This window comes from Anabrus simplex, chromosome 2 (genome assembly GCF_040414725.1).
Source record: "Anabrus simplex isolate iqAnaSimp1 chromosome 2, ASM4041472v1, whole genome shotgun sequence".
Classification (NCBI taxonomy): domain Eukaryota; kingdom Metazoa; phylum Arthropoda; class Insecta; order Orthoptera; family Tettigoniidae; genus Anabrus; species Anabrus simplex.
The window spans coordinates 533,429,970-533,453,252 of NC_090266.1; the positions used below are offsets into that span (position 1 = coordinate 533,429,970).

Genomic DNA, 23,283 nt, shown 5'->3' on the forward strand with positions numbered 1-23,283 from the left:
GTATTATAACTCAAGGGAGTTGCCTGTTTTACAGTACCCTACATATCTTAAGATTAATATTTGCTATCTTTCGTTTACCTGAATTGTTTAGATGGAGGCCATGTTTTGTATAACTGTAGGCCTATCTCTCAAAACTGCTGCATTCAATAACCTGAGTATTCCGAAAATGTTTACAAATTTTAACAATATCTGTATTGACCTTGTCCACTTCAATGTTCAGACACGAGTCCCTACTCAAATTATGCCTGTGAGGCACGTTCACTACAAAGACGTTAGTGTGGGTCAACTTCCCTAGTGTATGTTTAAGTTGTGATTTTACATTCTTGGCGTCGTCGTGAGCTACGTCGTTCGTCCCACCGATGATAAGCACTGCATCGCCGCTCCCGAAGTCCCTAGATGCTTCTTCTACGTTTTCCAGGACACTGCTGATAGAAGCTCCTGGATATATTTCTCCGGTTGCTGCTATATTCTCGTCGTTAATCACTCCCGCAATTCCCCTTCCTTGGCTATCACCAAACACAGCTACCTTCGCTGATTTAGGCCTAACTGGGTCTTGGATCTGAATTCTAGGCCTAAATTTTAAACTCGGCCCGGCAACGGCAGCGGATCGCGATGATTTGGTTTCACGCGCGCGATCACTTTCTTTCAGAATAAAATTATTTAAGACAGAAAACCTATTTCTGATGTTTATATCCGGAAATTCAGCTGTAGATTTCTTCTTAGCCGGCCATCCACGAACTACTTGACACCACGTGCTCGAGTTTGTTACTGGTACCGGTATATCACTCGAAGAATGGTCAGTCCCAAATTCTAGCGATCGCAGTCTTTCTTTTAATTCTTGGTTTTCAACTTTAAGAGTCTCATTGTTCTTGTGTAGAATGTTTACAATTTCTAATGCACTTTTATATTCCTCATCGATTGTTTTCGGTGCTTCATCGTCAACACCGTCGCCAACTACAACATTCCGAACACACTGCTCACAAATCCAGTCAACATTTTCATTAGTTTTTACGTCTCTAGGGCAGTTTCCGCACTTATAATGCCACCATCGATCACATGAATCACATAACATTCAATTTTTCACTAATCTTCGACATTTTCCGCACTTTTCGTCACATTTTACGGTTAATTTACTCGGAGGATAAAACACTACGTCGTCATTACCGGGCGCCATTTTGAAAAATCCCAGAATATGAAGCATTGTGAATTGGATCCACTGATTGTTTTGGATTCATGGTCTTTTTTCATGACCATTCGTTTTAGATTTTAGTCTGTGGATACATTTTGAAGTTTTAAATGTCATTTCATTTTGTTGCACCTCATACTATTAGGGGCCGATGATCTAGCTGTTAGGCCCCATTAAACAACAATCATCATCATCATCATCACCATCATCATCAAATCTACCAATATGAGGCTTACATGTTTGAGCACCTTCAGATACCACCGGGCTGAGCCAGGATCAAACCTGCCAAGTTGGGGTCAGAAGGCCAACGCCTCAACTGCCTGAGCTACTCAGTTTGGCATGGCACTTTTATAGTAGCTCTTTATCCTTCCAGCAATTTTCAAAAGCATGGATGCAATTTGGGTCTTTGAATCTTGTGGTACGAATAACAATTTCATTGAATCTACAGATAGCATTTTTTCAGTGTCCACCGTTCTTTCGTTGACCTGAAAATGTTATGAAAATTGCATAGGCAACTCGCATTGTCTGTTGTCAGAAATTCAACCTAGACTGACACAATAACAGCATTGAAATGGTGCACCCACTCATTAACTTATTAATTGTTTCCCTTCATTTTTGTCAGCTTGGATCACTGATTAGTGTCATTGATGTCTTATAAATCACTACAACTGCAGAACACAGATTCGCATGTATGCGCTGGTATGGATATTCCGTGTTACATACTGTGTTAATTGTCATAGCCTGTAATAAAGACTGAACTTCTACTGGACATAGTCCTGAAGCTTGACAGTTTTAAAACTAATTACCTTTAGGTATTGTTTATGAATTATGTTATAAGCTCAGTTCCATCTCAACCAATGAATATGCCCACACAAGTCCAAATAACACAATAATTATATTTATAGAAAAAGGTTTGTACGAGTACAAACTAGCACTTGGCAGCAATATGAGGAGGTACAAAAGTGGATACCTCAGTAAGGATTACGTGTACTTTTCACAGCATAACCTAGACCATTTTTCCAGTACAAGAAGTGGTCTGGCATGTGCCTTTACCACCCCTATTTGCCTAGCAGCTAGGAGAAGGCACAGCAACGTGTGTTGGCCTTCGATAACAAACAGGTTCAACAACCCCTATATTCTTCTACTGTAACTCTATATGGCTGTACAAAACACATTAGGGCCTGAAATATTCGGCTCATTTATGGAGAAACTAATAGGACAAGGTAAAAAGTACATAGCATATGTTCTGAGATGTACTTTTCTTTATCGACTAGCAAAATATCTGCACGTATACCCGTAACATTCTATATATAATTTGATTAGTGTACAGTGGCATAGCAATATTAAGGATACCAAAACAAGAAATGTCAAGTTTCCTTATTAATAACACGTAGTAGATAAATGGATATTGTCTTTATTGGTGGTGAAGTTAGAGCTCTAGTTCCTTAGCTGTATTAAACACTATCCTTAATAAAAGGCATGTAAAATATAATTTCCATTTTTTAATGTTTTATGCACCCTTACCTTATGGTTAATAATGATGGAGATTTGTTATTATTACATTTTTCACAAACTTCCCACTATCTCTGGTAATATTTGTTACATCTAAAATCTATGTAACAAAATTATAGAAACTACATTTCTGATCATTTATGTTTTGTACATGTTTACTACAGAGATATTCACAAATTTAGGCTTTAATGTCAAGTTAATGCCAATGAAAATATAGTTCAGTCCTCCCAGTAACGAGGTGAATAGCAATTATTTTGTGATTGTTTTTATAACTTACAAAGTCATGTGATCATCAGCCCATATTGATCAAGAAGATAAATAAGGATAGCCATCGTAATGAGAAGGAAAACACGATGACAAATAATACCAAAAAAAGGCAGTCTTGAAAGGAGGTGGAAATTAAAGACTCCCTTGACCTCAGATGCCCTAACATTACTGAACCAGAAGAAGACTAAATGCAGTGGCCTACAATGTCCTTAGACTACAAAACTGATCAACAATAACATCATACTGACTGTTTTACTTAAGATGTGCTCTCTCTCTTTGGCTGCCACTCATCTGCAATATATGATATTACAGCTGCAATTGTATAAAAACTAACCCATCAACAATGAGTTCAACAGCTAGTAATTAATAAGAAAATAGAGCAATATATAAGTAAAATGTTACCAGTATAATGGCTGGTTGTTAAGATAGACACAAAACTCAAGCCCACTCCAATAGTAGTACAGGTGTACATGCTCAATAGTTCAGCAGATGATGGAGAAATTGAAAGAATACATGAAGAGATAAAAGATTTAATCCAATACATAAAAGTCCGTGAAAACCTAACTGTGATGGCAGACTGAAATACAGTAGTAGGCTAAGAAACAGGAGGTAATGTGGTAGCAGAATATAGACAGGGAATGAATACAGGCAAAGGAAAGAAATGAGAAATTGACTGGTAGAATTCTGCACTGATTATAAGATAGTCCTTGCTAACACTTGGTTTAAAAACCATAAATCATGGCCATGTATGTGGGCAAGAGCTGAAGACATGAGAAAATATCAAAGAATTCAAAAATCCAGGCGTTTGATTGCAAGACCTTCCCAGGTGCAGTCATGGACACCCACCACACCTTGGTAATCACAAAGTGCTGTCTAAAGTTGAAGAAATTGAAGGAAGGAAGGAAGGAAGGAAGGAAGAAAAGCAAAGAAATTCGATGTGAATAAGTTGAAGGAAAAAAAAAAGGAGAGAGGGAATGTTTCAGGGAGCATGTTGACAATAACTAAATGAAAATGGTCTAAGACATACGTTTGCAGCTTAAGTGCTCACCAGCTGGCTCTGGGCAGCTAACCTGCAAGTGAGCTGAATACCTGCCATGAGTGAGATAGATACACTGACTGACAGAGCAAATGCAACACCTAGAAGGAGTGGTCAGAACTTTATGCCAATTGCAGGGTAGACTGACGTCACTGAGGTATGCTCATGATGTGAAATGCGCCGCTGTGCTGCGCACGTAGCGAACGATAAATGGGACACGGCGTTGGCGAATGGCCCACTTCGTACCGTGATTTCTCAGCCGACAGTCATTGTAGAACGTGTTGTCGTGTGCCACAGGACACGTGTATAGCTAAGAATGCCAGGCCGCCGTCAACGGAGGCATTTCCAGCAGACAGACGACTTTACGAGGGGTGTGGTGATCGGGCTGAGAAGGGCAGGTTGGTCACTTCGTCAAATCGCAGCCGATACCCATAGGGATGTGTCCACGGTGCAGCGCCTGTGGCGAAGATGGTTGGCGCAGGGACATGTGGCACGTGCGAGGGGTCCAGGCGCAGCCCGAGTGACGTCAGCACGCGAGGATCGGCGCATCCGCCGCCAAGCGGTGGCAGCCCCGCACGCCACGTCAACCGCCATTCTTCAGCATGTGCAAGACACCCTGGCTGTTCCAATATCGACCAGAACAATTTCCCGTCGATTGGTTGAAGGAGGCCTGCACTCCCGGCGTCCGCTCAGAAGACTACCATTGACTCCACAGCATAGACGTGCACGCCTGGCATGGTGCCGGGCTAGAGCGACTTGGATGAGGGAATGGCCGAACGTCGTGTTCTCCGATGAGTCACGCTTCTTTTCTGTCAGTGATAGTCACCGCAGACGAGTGTGGCGTCGGCGTGGAGAAAGGTCAAATCCGGCAGTAACTGTGGAGCGCCCTACCGCTAGACAACGCGGCATCATGGTTTGGGGCGCTATTGCGTATTATTCCACGTCACCTCTAGTGCGTATTCAAGGCACGTTAAATGCCCACCGCTACGTGCAGCATGTGCTGCGGCCGGTGGCACTCCCGTACCTTCAGGGGCTGCCCAATGCTGTGTTTCAGTAGGATAATGCCCGCCCACACACTGCTCGCATCTCCCAACAGGCTCTACGAGGTGTACAGATGCTTCTGTGGCCAGCGTACTCTCCGGATCTCTCACCAATCGAACACGTGTGGGATCTCATTGGACGCCGTTTGCAAACTCTGCCCCAGCCTCGTACGGACGACCAACTGTGGCAAATGGTTGACAGAGAATGGAGAACCATCCCTCAGGACACATCCGCACTCTTATTGACTCTGTACCTCGGCGTGTTTCTGCGTGCATCGCCGCTCGCGGTGGTCCTACATCCTACTGAGTCGATGCCGTGCGCATTGTGTAACCTGCATATCGGTTTGAAATAAACATCAATTATTCGTCCGTGCCGTCTCTGTTTTTTCCCCAACTTTCATCCCTTTCGAACCACTCCTTCTTGGTGTTGCATTTGCTCTGTCAGTCAGTGTATGTTGGAGTGACTGAAAAGCAAGGTCAGGCAGTGTTCACCCCAAAGAGCAACATTGTAAAGACTGTCTCTTCTGAAATTCTCATCATAAACATGCATTTAAATATAAAGTGAACTTAGCTGACTTTTAAAAATAAACAACAATTAAATATTTAAACATTTAAACAAGGGTGATTATTCATAAAAAATACATTATTTTTTTTGTATCCAAAAATCAGAAGAAAATTCTGATATTTCCAATTTTAACTCATTTGTAAACAAAGGTAATTATTTTATCAAACTATAAATGTAAATTATATTTTGTGTTGTTTGAGTCATCAGTCCATAGTCTGGTTTGATGCAGCTCTTCATGCCATCCTATCCTGTGCTAACCTTTTCATTTCTAGGTCACTATTGCACCCTACATCTGCTCTAATCTGCTTGTCATATTCATACCTTGGTCTACCCCTACCGTTCTTACCACCTACACTTCTTTCAAAAACCAACTGAACAAGTCTTGGGTGTCTTAAGATGTGTCCTATCATTCTATCTCTTCTTCTCGTCAAATTTAGCCAAATCAATCTCCTCTCACCAAATCGATTCAGTATCCCTTCATTTGTGATTTGATCTATCTATCTCACCTTCAGCATTCTTCTGTAACACCACATTTCAAAAGCTTCTATTCTCTTTCTTTCTGAGCTAGTTATCGTCCATGATTCACTTCCATACAATGCCACGCTCCACACGAAAGTCTTCAAAAACATCTATCTAATTCTGATATCAATGTTTGAAGTGAGCAAATTTCTTTTCTTAAGAAAGCTCTTCCTTGCTTGTGCTAGTCTTCATTTCATGTCCTCCTTACTTCCGCCATCGTTAGTTATTTTACTACCCAAGTAACAATATTCATCTACTTCTCTTAAGACTTCATCTCCTAATCTAATATTTCCTACATCACTTGCCTTCGTTCAACTGCAATCCATTACTTTTGTTTTGGACTTATTTATTTTCATCTTGTACTCCTTACCCAAGACTTCATACATACCATTCAGCACCTTCTCAAGATCTTCTGCAGTCTCAGATAAAATAACAATATCTTCAGCAAATCTCAAGGTTTTGATTTCCTCTCCTTGGACTGTGATTCCATTTCCAAATTTCTCTTTGATTTCCTTTACTACCTGTTCTATGTAAACATTGAAAAGGAGAGAGGACAAACTGCAGCCTTGCCTCACTCCTTTCTGGATTGCTGCTTCTTTTTCAAAGCCCTCGATTCTTATCACTGCAGACTGATTTTAATACAGATTGTAGATAATTCTTCATTCTCGGTATCTGATCCCTATCATCTTCAGAATCATAAATAGCTTGGTCCAATCAACATTATTGAATGCCTTTTCTAGATCTACGAATGCCATGTACGTGGGCTTGTCCTTCTTGATTCGATCCTCTAAGATAAGGCGTAAAGTCAGGATTGCTTCACGTGTTCCTACATTTCTTCTGAAGCCAAATTGATCTTCTCCCAACTCAGCTTCAACTTGTTTTCCCATTCTTCTGTAAATAATACGTGTTAAAATTTTGCAGGCATGAGATACTAAACTAATGATGCGGTAGTTTTCACACCTGTCAGCACCGGCTTTCTTGGGAATAGGTATAACAATATTCTGCCGAAAATCAGATGGGACTTCTCCTGTCTCATACATCTTGCACACTAAATGAAATAACCTTGCCATGCTGGTTTCTCTTAAGGCAGTCAGTAATTCAGAGGGAATGTCATCAATTCCAGGTGCCTTGTTCCTATTTAGGTCACTCACAGCTCTGTCAAACTCTGACCTCAAAATTGGGTCTCCCATTTCATCAGCATCAACAGCCTCTTCATGTTCCAGAACCAAATTATCTACATCTTTACCTTGCTACAACTGTTGGATATGCTCCTGCCATCTTTCTGCTTTGTCTTCTTTCTCTAGAAGTGGCTTTCCATCTGAGCTCTTAATATTCATATACCTAGATTTCCTTTCTCCAAAGGTTTCCTTGATTTTCCTGTATGCAGCATCTACCTTTCCCAGGACCATACAGCCTTCGACATCCTTGCACTTCTCCTTCAGCCATTCTTCTTTAGCTACCTTGCACTTTCTATCCACTTGATTCTTTAATCGCCTGTATTCTTTTCTGCCCTCTTCATTTCTAGCATTCTTGTATTTTCGTCGTTCATCAATCAGGTCTAGTATCTCCTGAGTTATCCACTGATTCTTACTTGATCTTTTCTTCCTTCCTAACATTTCTTCAGCAGCCCTACTGACTTCATTTTTCATGACTCTCTACTCTTCCTCTATAGTGTTTCCTTCAGCCTTTTCATTTAGTCCTTTTGCAACATGTTCCTTGAAACAATCCCTCACACTCTTTTCTTTCAACTTGTCTAGATCCCATCTTTTTGCATTCTTTCCTTTCTTCAATTTCTTCAACTTCAGATGGCATTTCATGACCAACAAGTTGTGGTCAGAGTCCACATCTGCTCCTGGGAACGTTTTGCAATCCAACACCTGGTTTCTGAATCTCTGCCTTATCATAATGAAGTCTGTTTGATACCTTGCAGTGTCTCCAGGTCTCGTCCACGTATATAGCCATCGTTTGTGGTGTTTGAATCAAGTATTGGCAAGGACTAAATTATGATCAGTGCAGAATTCAACCAGCCGACTTCCTCTTTCGTTCCTTTGTCCCAATCCAAATTCTCCTACTGTACTACCTTCTCTTCCTTGGCTTACCACTGCATTCCAGTCTCCCATCACAATTAGATTCTCATCACCTTTTACATATTGTATTAAATCTTCTATCTCCTCATATATTCTTTCGATTTCTTCATCATCCGCTGAACTAGTAGGCATATAGACCTGCAGTATTGTGGTGGGCACTGGTTTGGTGTCTATCTTGACGACAATAATTCTTTCACTATGCTGGTCGTAGTAGCTTACCTGCTGCCCTATTTTCTTATTCATTATTAAACCAACTCCTGTATTTCCCCTGTTTGATTTTGTGTTGATAATTCGGTAGTCGCCTGACCAAAAATCTTGTTCTTCCCGCCAACGTACTTCACTTATACCAACTACATCTAACTTTAGCCTATCCATCTCCCTTTTGTGATTCTCTAACCTACCACAACGATTCAAACTTCTAACATTCCACGCTCCGACTTGCAGAATGTCAGTATCCATCTTCCTGATGATCGCCCCCTCTCGTGTAGTCCCCACCCGGAGATCCGAATGGGGGCTAGTTTACCTCTGGAATATTTTACCCGGGAGGAAGCCATCATCAGTACATCATTCATACAGAGAGAGCTGCATATCCTTGGGAGGTAGTTACGGCTGTAGTTTCCCGTTGCTTTCAGCCGTGTAGCAGTATCAACACAGCTAAGCCATGTTGAGTATTATTACAAGGCCGTATCAGTCAATCATCTAGACTGCGGCCATTGCAACTACCGAAAGGCTGCTACCCCCCTTTCGATGAACCATTCGTTAGTCTGGTCTATCAACAGATACCCATCCGATATGGTTGCACCTGCGGCTCAGCTATCTGCATCATTGGGACACGCAAGCCTCCCCACCGTGGCAAGGTCACATGGTTCGCAGAGGAGGAATTATATTGTATAGCAGTAAATCAAAAATAAAACGTCAGTATTTTTTAATTTAATGCAATTCTAAATATCGTTAGTTTAAAGTATAAAAGTTAATTATTTTTATCTCACAAAATCATTAAAAATTTATTTTAGAATTTTAAACAGGAGAAATTACTTGGAGAAATACAGTATATAGGCCTAAACAAAATTATTTTTTTCTCTCAAATTGAAAAGAAATTTGATGTTTTAAACTTAACACAAACAAGTGTAAGTATTAGTTTGAAAAGGTTATTTTTCTATCTCACATAATCCAACCAAAATTTGGGTCTTTTTTAATTTAACAAAATCTTTTTCATCTCTCTGATGTAGATACTTGGCACCTCCAGAAAGCTACCAGTATAGTTATGCTGGGATAAACATTTTGCGCTGGTTGGATGTGTAATGTAGCTTTTAAAACTGCTTCTGTCTGACATGCATGTTCTTTTAGACTTAAGGTTCATTGTTGAATATGACGATGATTGAAAATATTTGCTCACAAACATACGTTGAGTCAAACATTGCAACAAATAATGGCCTATGAATGTAGCCGAAGGAACTCTTACTAGGAAAAATGTTCATAAAATTGTAGATGATCTCTTGTAGAAGAGTATCAATCTTTAGGGACTGTGTGGCACTGTAACCTGATCAACTCCCTGTGGTAGCTGGCTGCTGCATCTTCAGGGAATATGGAAAATTGTGTCATAAAAACCATCAATTAGCTTTGTATCTCCTCTATTTCCTTGAATTGCCTTTTACACTCTAGGTGCAAATGATCCAAAGCCTCATTATATTTAACATATTTATGTTCATGAAATTCATCAAGCACACAAAACTCAAGATTTTGAATCTCTCCTTTAAAGAACAATACATCTAATTTAAATGCCCTTATACGATCCCACATTGTATGAAGCGTGTTTTTTAAGCAAGGTCCGTTTTGTTGTAGACACTAGTAGTTTGCGCGTATATCACAACGAACGCGTGTGTCGTGTACCGGCATACCTCGGGAACAACCGTGCTCAGTTTCAGCTCTGTAGCTAACCTGTTCTGTGCTTTCTAAAATGTTTAAGACTATCAACTCGCCCGCCACGTGTGAGGTTCAGTCAGTGATACGGTTTTTGTCAGCAAGGAACCTGTCTGCTGCAGAAATTCATTGACAGATTTGCGAAGTGTACGGTGATACTATTATGGGTGAAAGTAAAGTGCGTAAGTAGGTACGACAATTCAAAGATGGCCGTGACAACGTCCATGATGAGGACCGCTCTGGTCGCCCTTCTTTGATTACAGACGATTTGGTGGCTTCAGTTGAAGCGAAGATTCGTGAGCACAGGCACCTCACAATAAAAAGTCTCTCAAACGAATTTCCTGAAAACGGCAGTAAACCCTTGGTTATCGGAGCAGGCGGCAAGTTTCTATGAAGAGGGTATTTTAAAATAGGTTACGAGGTATAATAAGTGTTTGAACAAACTTAGCAACTATGTCGAAAAATAGAGTGAAGTATGTACTTTCTGAAAATAAATTTACTTTTTTGAAATAACCTTCTGTTGTGTACTTATTTTCAAACGGACCTTAATTAAAAAACACGCCTCATATGTATTAAATGGTTTCTTCCCTGTGTGGGAACACTCAGTTCACTCAAATGGCAAATAATGTCAGTTAAGAAAAGCAAGATCCGTGGCACAATCACATCTGATAAAAGTGGTTCGAGTGAACCTTTCATCTCCATAACATGACTAGCAAAATTTTTAAAGTTAGTGTCCAATACTTTAGCACAACTTTACCACCTGGTTTCACAATTAAAAAAAAGGAGCACTGCGGCATTGTACATTGTACATTGGTGATGGTTAAGTCCTCGCTTTCCACAGAAATTAACAAAAAACTATGATGATTGCATACAAATATCCTCAAATGTTGAATGCGCTGCAGTATGAAGCAGTCACAATAGATTTATCATTTGACTGTAATGAAGTCTTCAATGTGGGTCTCCACAGGGCAGTTTGGACAGTGAAATAGAAGTTTGAGATCTTGAATTACACTACAGCCGCAGTCACCATTCTGTGTATAACCCCATCTTTTGAGTATAGTCTTGGCTCTAGGCTTTCCAGTTCTTATCCGGTTAAGGTTCTTCCAGGTAGTCTAAGCTTTCAAAGTATGTGTTGGAGTTGCTCCTGTTGGGCAATTCCAGTCGGATAGTGTGCACTGTTCCTGCCAGTATTGATTCCTAAGAACTCTTGGTATGGCTGGTGCTGGCCTGGTATTAATAATGAAACTCCTCCATGATCTGAGATGCTGGTGTACTACTTAAAGACAGTAGAGAGGATGACGTTTCTCCACCACTTGTCTGAGTTTCCCAGTTTCAGCTGCTACTTGTGGTCAGTATGGTAAAGCGTTTTGACGTTTGTTGTTTGAGGCAGCTAGAAACTGCACAGCTTGTGTCATTCAGAGCAATATCCACTTTCTTGAAATGGGGAGAATTGGGACAAGCATACACAGCTGTAGAGAAAGAAAGTGCCAAGGCTGTTGTTTGTACAGTTACTGGATGTGCTCCCCAACTTCACCCTGTTAACATGCATAGTATATTCTTCCTGGCTCTGATCTTCTTCTTCTTCTTTTCTTCATGGGGCCTCTAAATATTAGTTCCTAATTAGCGTTGAACTATAAGATCTTTTGCTACCGTGTTTTCCCTTCATTCGCTCCTAGATACACCTGCTCCCTTCACAAAGTTGCAGGTTGTTCTTATTGGGTCTTCTTGGATTTTTTTCTCTCTCTTCACCTGGTAGTCTTAGAGCGGAGAGTCTGATTCTACCCAGCACCTCACATTCGAAAAGTATGTGTTCAGCTGATTCCTCTGCTTCATTGCATTTCCTACATATATTGTCTCTTATTACTCCAATTCTGTGTAGGTGTTTTTTCAGATGGCAGTGTCCTGTCAACAGTCCTACTACCCATCTTATATTTTCTCTGCTGAGTTTCAACAGTTCTTTAGTATGCTTCTTGTTTGGTCCTTTTATTAGTTCCTTTTCAAGCCTGCATCCTCGAGTAATTTTTCAGTTTTTTATTTGTTTCTTTTGTACCCATTTTCCTATGTAGTGTCGGGCTTGTCCATAGGAAATCCCACATACAGGTTCTGAGCCTACAAAATGTGTTTCTGCCCCTTTCCTGGCCAGTTTATCTGCCTTTTCATTTCCTTCTATACCTGCATGCCCTGGTACCCATATTATTTTGACAATGTTGCACTTTGAGAGCTTCAGAAGAAGAAGTGAATGGCAAAGAAGGCAATTATGGATATTACTGGGACTGCTTCTAGTGCCTTGATGGCTGCTTAGCTGTCCATAAAAATGAAAATGTTCTTATTCCTATAGTTCATTTTCAGGTTTTCTTCAAGACATGTTGTGATAGCTATCACTTCTGCTTGAAAGACTGTAATGTGTTTGCCCAGGCTCATCTGGATTGATCTCTCAGGTCTTCCCCCAATGATCCCTCGTTCCCTTCCATCCACAGTCTTTGAGCCATCAGTCCACCACACTATATCTTCTTTTTCAGTATTCCATTTGTTGATATCCCAGTCTTCTTTTTTTTTATTATCTGGGTCTCAAACAGTTTTTTCAAAGTTGTACTTTGGTATCATATTATCAGAAGGCATGTGTAGAACTTCCTCTGTTATTACTCTGTTAATTTTACAGTGTCCTAGATTGGGTCTTTGTGCGCTGCAGCACTCTGATTGTGCCAATCAATATGAATTCATTCTAGCCTGTCTTTTTATGAAATTGCATAGTGATGGGAGGTCTAGTAAAGTATTCAAGGCTTCTGTTGGCATAGTTCTCATAGCCTCAGTTATGGCTGTGCATGCCATTCTCTGTAGGCTATTCAATCTATTACTGACTTTTCCTTGGCTTACTTTCTGCCACCAGATGATTGCAGTATAGGCCATCAATGGTATTAGTGACCACGAAGCTGTTTTTGTCGTAGTTAAAAATGAAAGTGAAAGAAAGGAAGATATTAAAATTAGGACTATTAGGCAGTACCATATGGCTGATAAAACAGGCATGAGGGAGTTTTTAAAAAGTAAATATGATTGCTGAAAAATGGTAAATAAAAATGTAAACAGACTCTGGGATAGGTTTAAAGTAATTGTCGAGGACTGTCAAAATAGGTTTGTACCTTTAAAGGTGGTAAGGAATGGTAAGGATCCACTATATTATAACAGAGTAAAGAGACTAAGAAGGAGGTGCAGGTTGGAACGAAATAGAGTTAGAAATGGTTATGGAAGTACGGAGAAATTGAAGGAACTTACTAGGAAATTGAATCTAGCGGTGAAGTCAGCTAAGGATAATATGATGGCAAGCATAATTGGTGGTCATACAAATTTTATTGAAAAATGGAAGTGTATGTATAGGTACTTTAAAGCAGAAACAGGTTCAAAGAAGGACATTCCAGGAATCATTAATGAACAAGGGGAGTGTGTATGTGAGGATGTTCAAAAGGAAGAAGTATTCTTTCAGCAGTATGTAAAGATTCTTGGTTACAAGGATAATGTCCAGATAGGGGAGGTGAGTAATACTAGAGAAGTATTAAAATTTACCTATATTAACAATGACATTTACAGTAAGATACAAAATTTGAAAACTAGGAAAGCAGCTGGAATTGATACGATTTCTGGGGATATACTGAAGACAATGGTTGGGATATAGTACAATATCTGAAATACTTATTGGATTATTGTTTGGTTGAAGGAGCTGTACCAAATGAATGGAGAGTTGCTATAGTAGCCCCTGTGTATAAAGGAAAGGGTGATAAACATAAGGCTGAAAATTACAGGCCAGTCAGTTTGACATGCATTGTATGTAAGCTTTGTGAAAGCATTCTTTCTGATTATATTAGACATGTTCACAAAATTAATAACTGGATTGACAGAAGGCAGTTTGGGTTTAGGAAAGGTTATTCCACTGAAGTCAGTCCATCCATCCATCCATCCATCCATCCATCCATCCATCCATCCATCCATCCATCCATCCATCCATCCATCCATCCATCCATCCATCCATCCCGTCCCTTCCGTCCGTCCATCCGTCCATCCTGATCTGCATTTAGTGCAGTCGTCCAGGTGGCAGATTCCCTATCTGTTGTTTTCCTAGCCTTTTCTTAAATGATCGCAAACAAAATTGGAAAATTATTGAACATCTCCCTTGGTAAGTTATTCCAATCCCTAACTCCCCTTCCTATAAACAAATATTTGCCCCAATTTGTTCTCTTGAATTCCAACTTTATCTTCATATTGTGATCTTTCCTACTTTCAAAGACACCACTCAAACTTATTCATCTACTGATCTCCTCCCATGCCATCTCTCCTCTGACAGCTCGGAACATACCATTTAATCGAGCAACTCGTCTCCTTTCTCTCAGTTCTGCCCAGCCCAATCTTTGCAACATTTTTGTAACTCTACTCTTTTGTCGGAAATCACCCAGAACAAATCGAGCTGCATTTCTTTGGATTTTTTCCAGTTCTTGAATCAAGTAATCCTGGTGAGGGTCCCATACACTGGAACCATACTCTAGTAGGGGTCTTACCAGAGACTTATATGCCCTCTACTTTACTTATTTACTACAACCCCTAAATACCCTCATAACCATGTGCAGAGATCTGTATCCTTTATTAACAATCATATTTATGTGATTACCCCAATGAAGGTCTTTTCAGATATCCTGGATTCAGGAGGCCAAATGGACTGTATTGTGATTGAATTATCTTAGGCATTTGATAGGGTAGATCATGGAAGACTACTGGCAAAAATGAGTGCTACTGGACTAGAAAAAAGCATGACTGAATGGGTAGCTATATTTCTAGAAAATAGAACTCAGAGAATTAGAGAGTAGGCAAAGCTTTATCTGACCCTGTAATAATTAAGAGGGGAATTCCCCAGGGCAGTATTATTGGACCTTTATATTTTCTTATGTATATCAATGATGTGTGTAAAAGAGTGAAATCGGAGAAAAGGCTGTTTGCAGATGATGTTATTCTGTACAGAATAATAAACAAGTTACAAGATTTTGAGCAGCTGCAGGGTGACCTCGATAGTGTTGTGAGATGGACGGTGGACAATGGTATGATGATAAACGGGGTTAAAAGTCCGGTTGTGAGTTTCACAAATAGGAAAAGTCCTCTCAGTTTTAATTACTGCGTTGATGGGGTGAAAGTTCCTTTTGGGGATAATTGTAAGTATCTAGGTGTTAATATAAGAAAAGACCTTCATTGGGGTAATCACATAAATATGATTGTTAATAAAGGGTGCAGATCTCTGCACATTGTTATGAGGGTATTTGGGAGTTGTAGTAAGGATATAAAGGAGAGGGCATATAAGCCTCTGGTAAGACCCCAACTAGAGTATGGTTCCAGTGTATGGGACCCTCACCAGGATTACTTGATTCAAGAACTGGAAAAAATCCAAAGAAAAGCAGCTTGATTTGTTCTGGGTGATTTCCGACAAAAGAGTAGCGTTACAAAAATGTTGCAAAGTTTGGGCTGGGAAGACTTGGGAGAAAGGAGACGAGCTGCTCGATTAAGTGGTATGTTCCGAGCTGTCAGTGGAGAGATGGCGTGGGAGGACATCAGTAGACGAATAAGTTTGTCTGGTGTCTTTAAAATTATGAAAGATCACAATATGAAGATAAAATTGGAATTCAAGTGGACAAATTGGTGCAAATATTCGTTTATAGGAAGGGGAGTTAGGAATTAACTTAACAAGGGAGATGTTCAATAAATTTCCAATTTCTTTGCGGTCATTTAAGAAAAGGCTAGGAAAACAACAGATAGGAAATCTGCCACCTGGGCAACTGCCCTAAATGCAGATCAGTAGTGACTGATTGAAAGAAAGAACTAAATACCAAACTCAATACCATTCGTGCAATTGCTAAATTTATTTGCTATAATAAGTTTTTCATAGAACAGATAATTAATAAATACAAACACTGTCCCAAGACCACATTATTGAAAGAAATACTCAAGGCCACTACATTTTCCACCTTCAACTTTTAATAAGGATGTTTACAAAATCACTAACATTTTTAAGAAGCATATTGTGAGAAAATACCTTTTAGAACTAATAACAGGAATTCAGAGGTTTCACATAACACCTCCTTAGTGAACAACCCTAACATTTTTTCAAACTCTGGAGTCTACAGATTCAAATGTAGCAATTGTAATTCATCATACGTGGGACAGACCAGACACAGTTGATGCATTCTCCTCCTCATGACCAGGTTGTGCTGTGTCATCTGTAGCCTCTCCTCCAGGTGGACCTGTGATGGTACCAGGCTTATTCTGTATGCGCAGCGGTTTGGTGACTCACCGCAACTCCGATGTGTGGACCTTGACAGGAGGGTACGTCTTTAGTAACTAGACCCCATGGCCCAGCCGCTTATTGACCTCAATTGGACCAACCCAGGTGCGAGACCTGCCTAAAACCCTCCAATCTTATTACTGACTGGGTGGTTACATCGCAGTACTTGTTGGCCTGGTAGAAAGATCTGGGTCTCTTCAATATCTTGAGCCTTGGCCTGGGTAAGGATATTTTCTCGACCAAAGCTTGCTTTTCCTTGATGTCCTACTGCTGCTTATGCTGCCATTCTGCTAGGAAGACAACTGCATCATCTTGAACAGAAGTGGGTGGTGGATGAATTTCCAATCCCCAGTGCTGTATAGCTGTCAACCAAGGAACAGCTCTGCTGGGGAATAGCCAGTGGCACGGTTGATGCATCATCGCAGGGCAAAGAGTGACTGCGGTATCTGACAGTTTTGCTATCAGGTACCTGGAACACGTTAATGCCTTAAAATATAATATATTCTCGGCAGGGGGTCAACATATATTTGATTCCAATCACAATTTTACCAATATAGAACAGGACATAGAAATCCTGCTTTGGTCGTAGATAATATCTCCTCTCTTCCTCGATGTCGCTGGATGTGCTCTCCTCCTCTTGACAGGATCATGCCGTGTCGGGGGTCGGTGTTGCCTCGTTGCCAGCCTCTTCCTCGGTGGTAGTTGATGCAATTGTAGTTTATGCGTCATGATCCCTTATTATTGTTGTTAATGCTGATGATAGGATGCCTAATGAATCAGTGAGTTGTTGCTGATTAAAAACAGTGCTTTCATCGTGCTTCCTTAATATATCTGACAAAGAAAGTGCTCTTTGTTTAACACTCATTTTAATCACATATACACTTCAATACTCCAAGGACAATATGAAAATGACAAGCATTATTTTCCATAGTTAATGAATATAAATGTGAGAGAGAAGAAGTAACAAAAGAGCAGTCATGATATTATTCTGTAATGCTTAAAGAACCATAGGTAACAGGCCCAATACTTTGCAAATCCAGAAAGAAGAATCATAGGTAACAGGACCAATACTTTGCAAAGCCAGTAAGAAAAAAGTGAAGTACTTTATGGATTAATGATCCTAGCGAGAACAAGTAAATAAAATTTAATTTTTCTTCTTCTAACAATTTTATTGCTGAAAATGAGTCATGCTCTGCATGTTGTCAGGATAGTATATCAAGTGGGCATGTATCATCAGGGTTTCACTGTATTATTACAAATAATACATCGTGTATGTTTTGTAAAATCAATCTGGATTAACTGAAAGTTTGGACAAATGATATATGGATAAAAGAGGTTGTATCTTCCACAAAATGTGTTCATGCATACCCTTTGTTTTTTAGTGGCACCCTCTGCTCCTGCTCTGCGTGTCGCTTCTACCAGCTCAACATGGCTGCAGTTGCAATGGAATGCTGTAGACAATGGAGGAAGTGCTGTTAGAGGTTTCTTGCTGAATTTTCGGAAAGAAGAAAGTGGTGGAGGAGAGTGGGAAGAGCGTGCTCTTCCACGAGATTCTACATTCTATAGGCTTCAGGATTTGGAATGTGGAACTGAATATCATTTGCAACTTACAGCTTACAATGCTGTTGGAAGTGGTGCTCCCAGCCACACTGTAATTGCTCACACTGATGGTGAAAAACCTATCAAACCAAGCCCAAAGGATTTCATAGAATCAAATACAAGCACAATTACCCTTTACTTAAAGAAGTGGGGTGACAATGGATGCCAGATTACATCATTTAACATTGAATATAGAGAGAAATCACAAGAGGAATGGATAACAGGTAAGCAGAGAAGCTTAGAGTACTGATCCTGTGAGAAATACTACTAAATAAAAGCTTGTTTAATCATGTAAAATGAGTGAATTTGAATAAATGATGATGACTATTATTATTATTATTATTATTATTATTATTATTATTATTATTATTATTATTATTATTATTATAGGTATAAACAACTTCATAGCCACACTTCACAAATAATAATAATAATAATAATAATAATAATAATAATAATAATAATAATAATAATAATAATAATAATAATACTTACTAACCGAGCCCGATATTTCCACTATTTACCCATGGGTTTAGAGAATTGTTTCCAAGTTATACCAGTCCATTATGCTTGCATTAATATCCCCTCTATAATTTGAAACAATTTCAATAGTTTATCACACTCGTCAACTTTGCTTTGTCAAAAACATATAAGATGTTAGGCTTTTCAGTGGTTTGGTGACTCACCGCAACTCCGATGTGTGGACCTAGACAGGAGGGTAGGTCTTTAGTAAGTAGACCCCATGGCCCAGCCACTTATTGACCTCAATTGGACCAATCCACTTAGGTGCGAGACCTGCCTAAAACCCTCCAATCTTACTACTGACTGGGTGGTTACGTCACAGTACTTGTTAGCCTGGTAGAAAGATCTGGGTCTCTTCAATATCTTGAGCCTTGGCCTGGGTAAGGATATCTTCTCAACCAAAGCTTGCTTTTCCTTGATGTCCTACTGCTGCTTATGCTGCCACTCTGCTAGGAAGACAGTTGCATCATCTTGAACAGAAGTGGGTGGTGGATGAATTTCCGATCCCCAGTGCTGCATAGCTGTCGACCAAGGAACAGCTCTGCTGGGGAATAGCCAGTGGCACGGTTGATGCATTATCGCAGGGCAAAGAGTGACTGCGGTACCTGACGGTCCCACAGTCGATGTTCCTTATCTATTAGATGGACCCGTAGGATCCCTTTTAGTTCCTGGTTCTGTCATTCCATTTGATTGGCCTTTGGGTTGTACATAGCAGTGATCCAGTGTTCCACACCCCATTCAGTCATAACTTGCTGCCACTTCCTTGATGTGAACTGACTCCCGTTGTCTGACAGAATGCACCGTGGATAACCATAGTGGCTGAATACCTCATCATCTAGAAGACTGGTGATGCATCCCGTCGTGGCTTCTGGTATCGGAAAGGCTTCAATCCATCTTGTGAAGAGGTCGGTGATTACTAGGAGTTCTGTTTTACCCCTTGGTGTTCTAGGGTAAGGACCCATCAAGTCCAGGGAATGACCTCCCGAGGGCATTGCGGCCGTGTTCCTCGCTGACTGGAATCTGCCTTCCTGTTGCTCGCCTTGGTGCAGGCGCAGATGTAGCTCCCTTTCACATAGTCAAGGATGTCTTTCTACATGTTGACCCAGAAGAAACTTCGTTGAATAGACTGATAAGTCTTTTCACCTCCTAGATGTCCAGCTGCAGTGCTGTCGTGGAACTTCTCGACGATGTCCATCGTGTGCTATCTAGGGATCACCACTACTGCAGGCATGTCAGAGAGGTGAGATCTGCACATCAAGAGTCTTCTGTCAACCCAGAAGTTCTTGTAGCACATCTTAAATATCCTCATGACGAGTCAACTATCAGTGTTCTGTCTCCTAATCCAATGCATCTTGGTCCTACAGGACATGTCTTCTTCTTGCCATTGCTTGATTACTTCCAGATCAAGTTCCTCCTTGATTGTCATAAGAACAGTTTCACTGGGTCCAATCTGGTGTTTTCGTGGAAACTCCCCTCGACAGTGGTGCTCCTAGCTTCAGGTTGCATCGCCGGGTGCCTAGATAAAGTGTCTGCTCCTATGTTTGTCGATCCTGGGATGTGACACATAAAAAATTCTGCAATTAACAGAGCCCATCGCAGCAGTTTAGATTTTGAGCCAGAGACCGAGTTCAACCACATGAGAGCTGCGTTATCAGTGTCCAGCTGGAACTTCCTTCCCTCCAAGTAGCCTCTGAATTTGCCCATGGCCCACACCATGGCTAAGGCTTCCTTCTTGGCAGTGCAGTACCATTGTTTGGTGGGAGATAGCTTTCTGCTGGCATACTTGATGATGCCTCTTCCGCCCTCACTCCTCTCCTGGAATAACACTGCTCCTAAGCTGGAGTTGCTGGTGCCCGACTGCAGGCACATTTTCCATTGAGCATCAGAATGGGCTAGACCGGGAGTGTTGCATATTGCAGCCTTAATGCCTTGGAATGCTGCCTCTTCTTTGCTGGTCCATTGGAATGGGCGGTTGTTATAGAGTAGGTCAGGAACACCCTGCTACCATATGTGACAAGACGGTACTACCTCCGACTGTCTGCCCGAGGGTCAGATGGCCAGTACCAAACCTGGCAAACTAGGGGAGAACCTATGGTTACAGGTGGATGAGCTCTCTCTTAGTAGATTTGATGAAACCTTTGTGTAGGAAAAGACAGATAAATTCATCATAGTTCAGGCACTCTCTTGCCCTGGGGCGCAAAACTTCCCTTAAATGTGGATTAACCATATTTGGTCAACGGCACAGAAAGTCCTCAATGACGGACCAGGTGTAAGGACAGTAAGTCCCTCTTTAGCTGGAATGGCGGACGAAGGCTGCAGTGACTAGGAACACTTCAATCATCTTGCATCAGTTTGCAATTGAAAACAGTTCCTTAGTCTTCAAGTACAGTGCATTTGTTGAAGTGCAGTAATACTCTCACTCTAAAAGAACCTCATGCACAGCAGTCTTCCAACAACAAACTGACTCTTCCAAAAGTCCTGAGGATTTTGATGTCTGGAAGCCTCTAGTGATAAGTTGGCACGTAGGCGGTAGATGTGTGATCGGTCGTCTTGCTTAGGATTGTGGCTGTAGAGCAATTTGGTTGCCGCATCTATGACTGAGCAGTCCTATTTAAGGTCCACTCTGCTCACCTCACATGGGGAAGGGGCTAGAAAAGCTGCCCTAAACATAGTCAGCCATTTCTATTACCGATTAAATAGCCGCATCCAATGGTATCACCTCAATGCGGTAGAACAAGTAAGAAATTATATTTTACCTCATGGAACATATGAACACTTAATTGTGACCCTTCAAATGAGAGACCCAAAAGGAGAACAGCCCATGTGGGTAGAGATTTACGAAGATATAATATAGACATAGCAGCACTCCAGGAGACCTGTCTTGGTGAAGAAGGTCAGTTGAATGAAAACGGTGCTGGATACACTTTCTTCTGGAAGGATAAACCTACCAATGAACACTGAATACATGGAGTAGGCTTTACCATCAAGAATAAGCTTCTCAGAGACCTGCTGGAGCTTCCAACTGGACATAATAAACACATCATAACATTAAGACTTTGATTAAATGGCGACCAGCATGCCACAATAATTTGCTCATATGCCCCTATATGAGACTCTGATGATGACATAAAAGAAGCATTCTTTTCAGATCTGGATGACATCCTATCAAACATCAATCACCTAGACAAAATCATCTTGCTTGGTGATTTTAATGCCAGAGTGGGAAAGGACCACAAAGTATGGAATGGTTTCACTGGCAAGGAGGGAGTTGGCAGTGAAAACTCCAATGGTATTAGACTCCTCTCAAAATGTGTTGGACATGGATTGATAATCACCAACACCATCTGTCGCCAAAGGGATCACTTCAAAACATCATGGCAGCATCCTAGATCGAAACAATGGCACCTCATTGTCTATGTAATCGTCTGCAAGCAAGATCTACATGATGTTCTCATCACCAAAGCAATGACGGGACCTGATAACTGTTGGACAGATCACCGACTTATTAGATCAGTGATGCTTTTGTCACTGTCCACCCAGAGGAGGAAACAACAGAAGGGCTGCAGGCATATTTTTGACACCGAGAAGTTTGGCAATACGGAAATTACTTCAAAACAGAGAGAGCTCCTTCATCGGACTTTGCCGAAGGAATATCAACATGATGTAACGCAACATTGGGAGAGTCTGAAGACCACTATTCAAGATGCTTGCAAAGAAACAGTAGGATATAAGATCAGAAAACATGAGGACTGGTTCGATGAAAATGATGAAGAAATTGAAGCATTGATCTCAGAGAAGAGAAAAGCCTTGCAAGCATGGTGAAGGGACATGAACTCCCACTCTAAGAAACAAGCCGTAAGTATTGCCAAAGCAAATGTCCAAAGATAAACCCATGAGCTCAAGAATGCATGGTGGACAGCAAAGGCAAAAGAGTTGCAATATCTGGTGGATAAAGATTCACGACAGTTCTTCCAAGTGACAAAAGCAGTGTATGGTCCCACCACCTTTGGGAGGAATCCCCTTTGGTCCAGTGATAAGAGTACACTTTTAAAAGATCAATACTCCATGAAGAATAGGCAGAAAGAGCATTTTGAGGACCTCTTGAACCAGGAATTGATTATTGATGAACAGGTGTATGATATATTAAAACAAGCTCCCATCAATGAAGAACTTGGCTCCCCGCCAACACTAGATGAAGTTAAGCATGCTGTCAATCAAGCAAAATGTCACAAAGCCTCTGGTCCTGATGGTATACTGGTGGAAGCTCTCAAAGAAGGAGGTGAGGAACTCATAAGACACGTACATGAACTGATTGTCAAAATTCGGAGCACTGAAGACATGCCTCCTGATTTCAGAGACAGTCTGGTAGTTCCTATATTTAAGAAAGGGAATCAAACAAACTGCAATAACTATCGGGCAATTTCCTTACTGTCGTGCCTGGGAAAGCTTATTGCTTGAATCTCGGCAAATCGTATTGTACCCTTGGTGGAGAAAATACTTCCAGAGTGTCACTGTGGCTTCAGGCCTTTTAGAGGAATGACAGATATGATATTCACAGCTTGTCAACTTCAGGAAAAATGTAGAGAACAAAATAGACCTCTTTATTGATCTTACTAAGGCATTTGACTCTGTGAACCAAGAAGCTCTGTGGAAAATTGAAGCTCTATGTGGTTTTCTGCAGAAATTTATTGCCATCTTGAATTTGCTCTACACTGAT

General features: G+C 40.8%; 1 protein-coding gene across 1 annotated transcript in view; it reads left to right on the forward strand.

Moving 5' to 3' along the window:
- LOC136862916 (cell adhesion molecule Dscam2) overlaps positions 1–23,283 on the forward strand; it is a 476,298-nt gene that overhangs the window by 366,767 nt on the left and 86,248 nt on the right. The window contains exon 20 of the mRNA XM_067139195.2: positions 17,828–18,268. Within this exon, the coding sequence (XP_066995296.2) occupies positions 17,828–18,268 (441 nt within the window). The remainder of the gene's footprint in view (positions 1–17,827; positions 18,269–23,283) is intronic.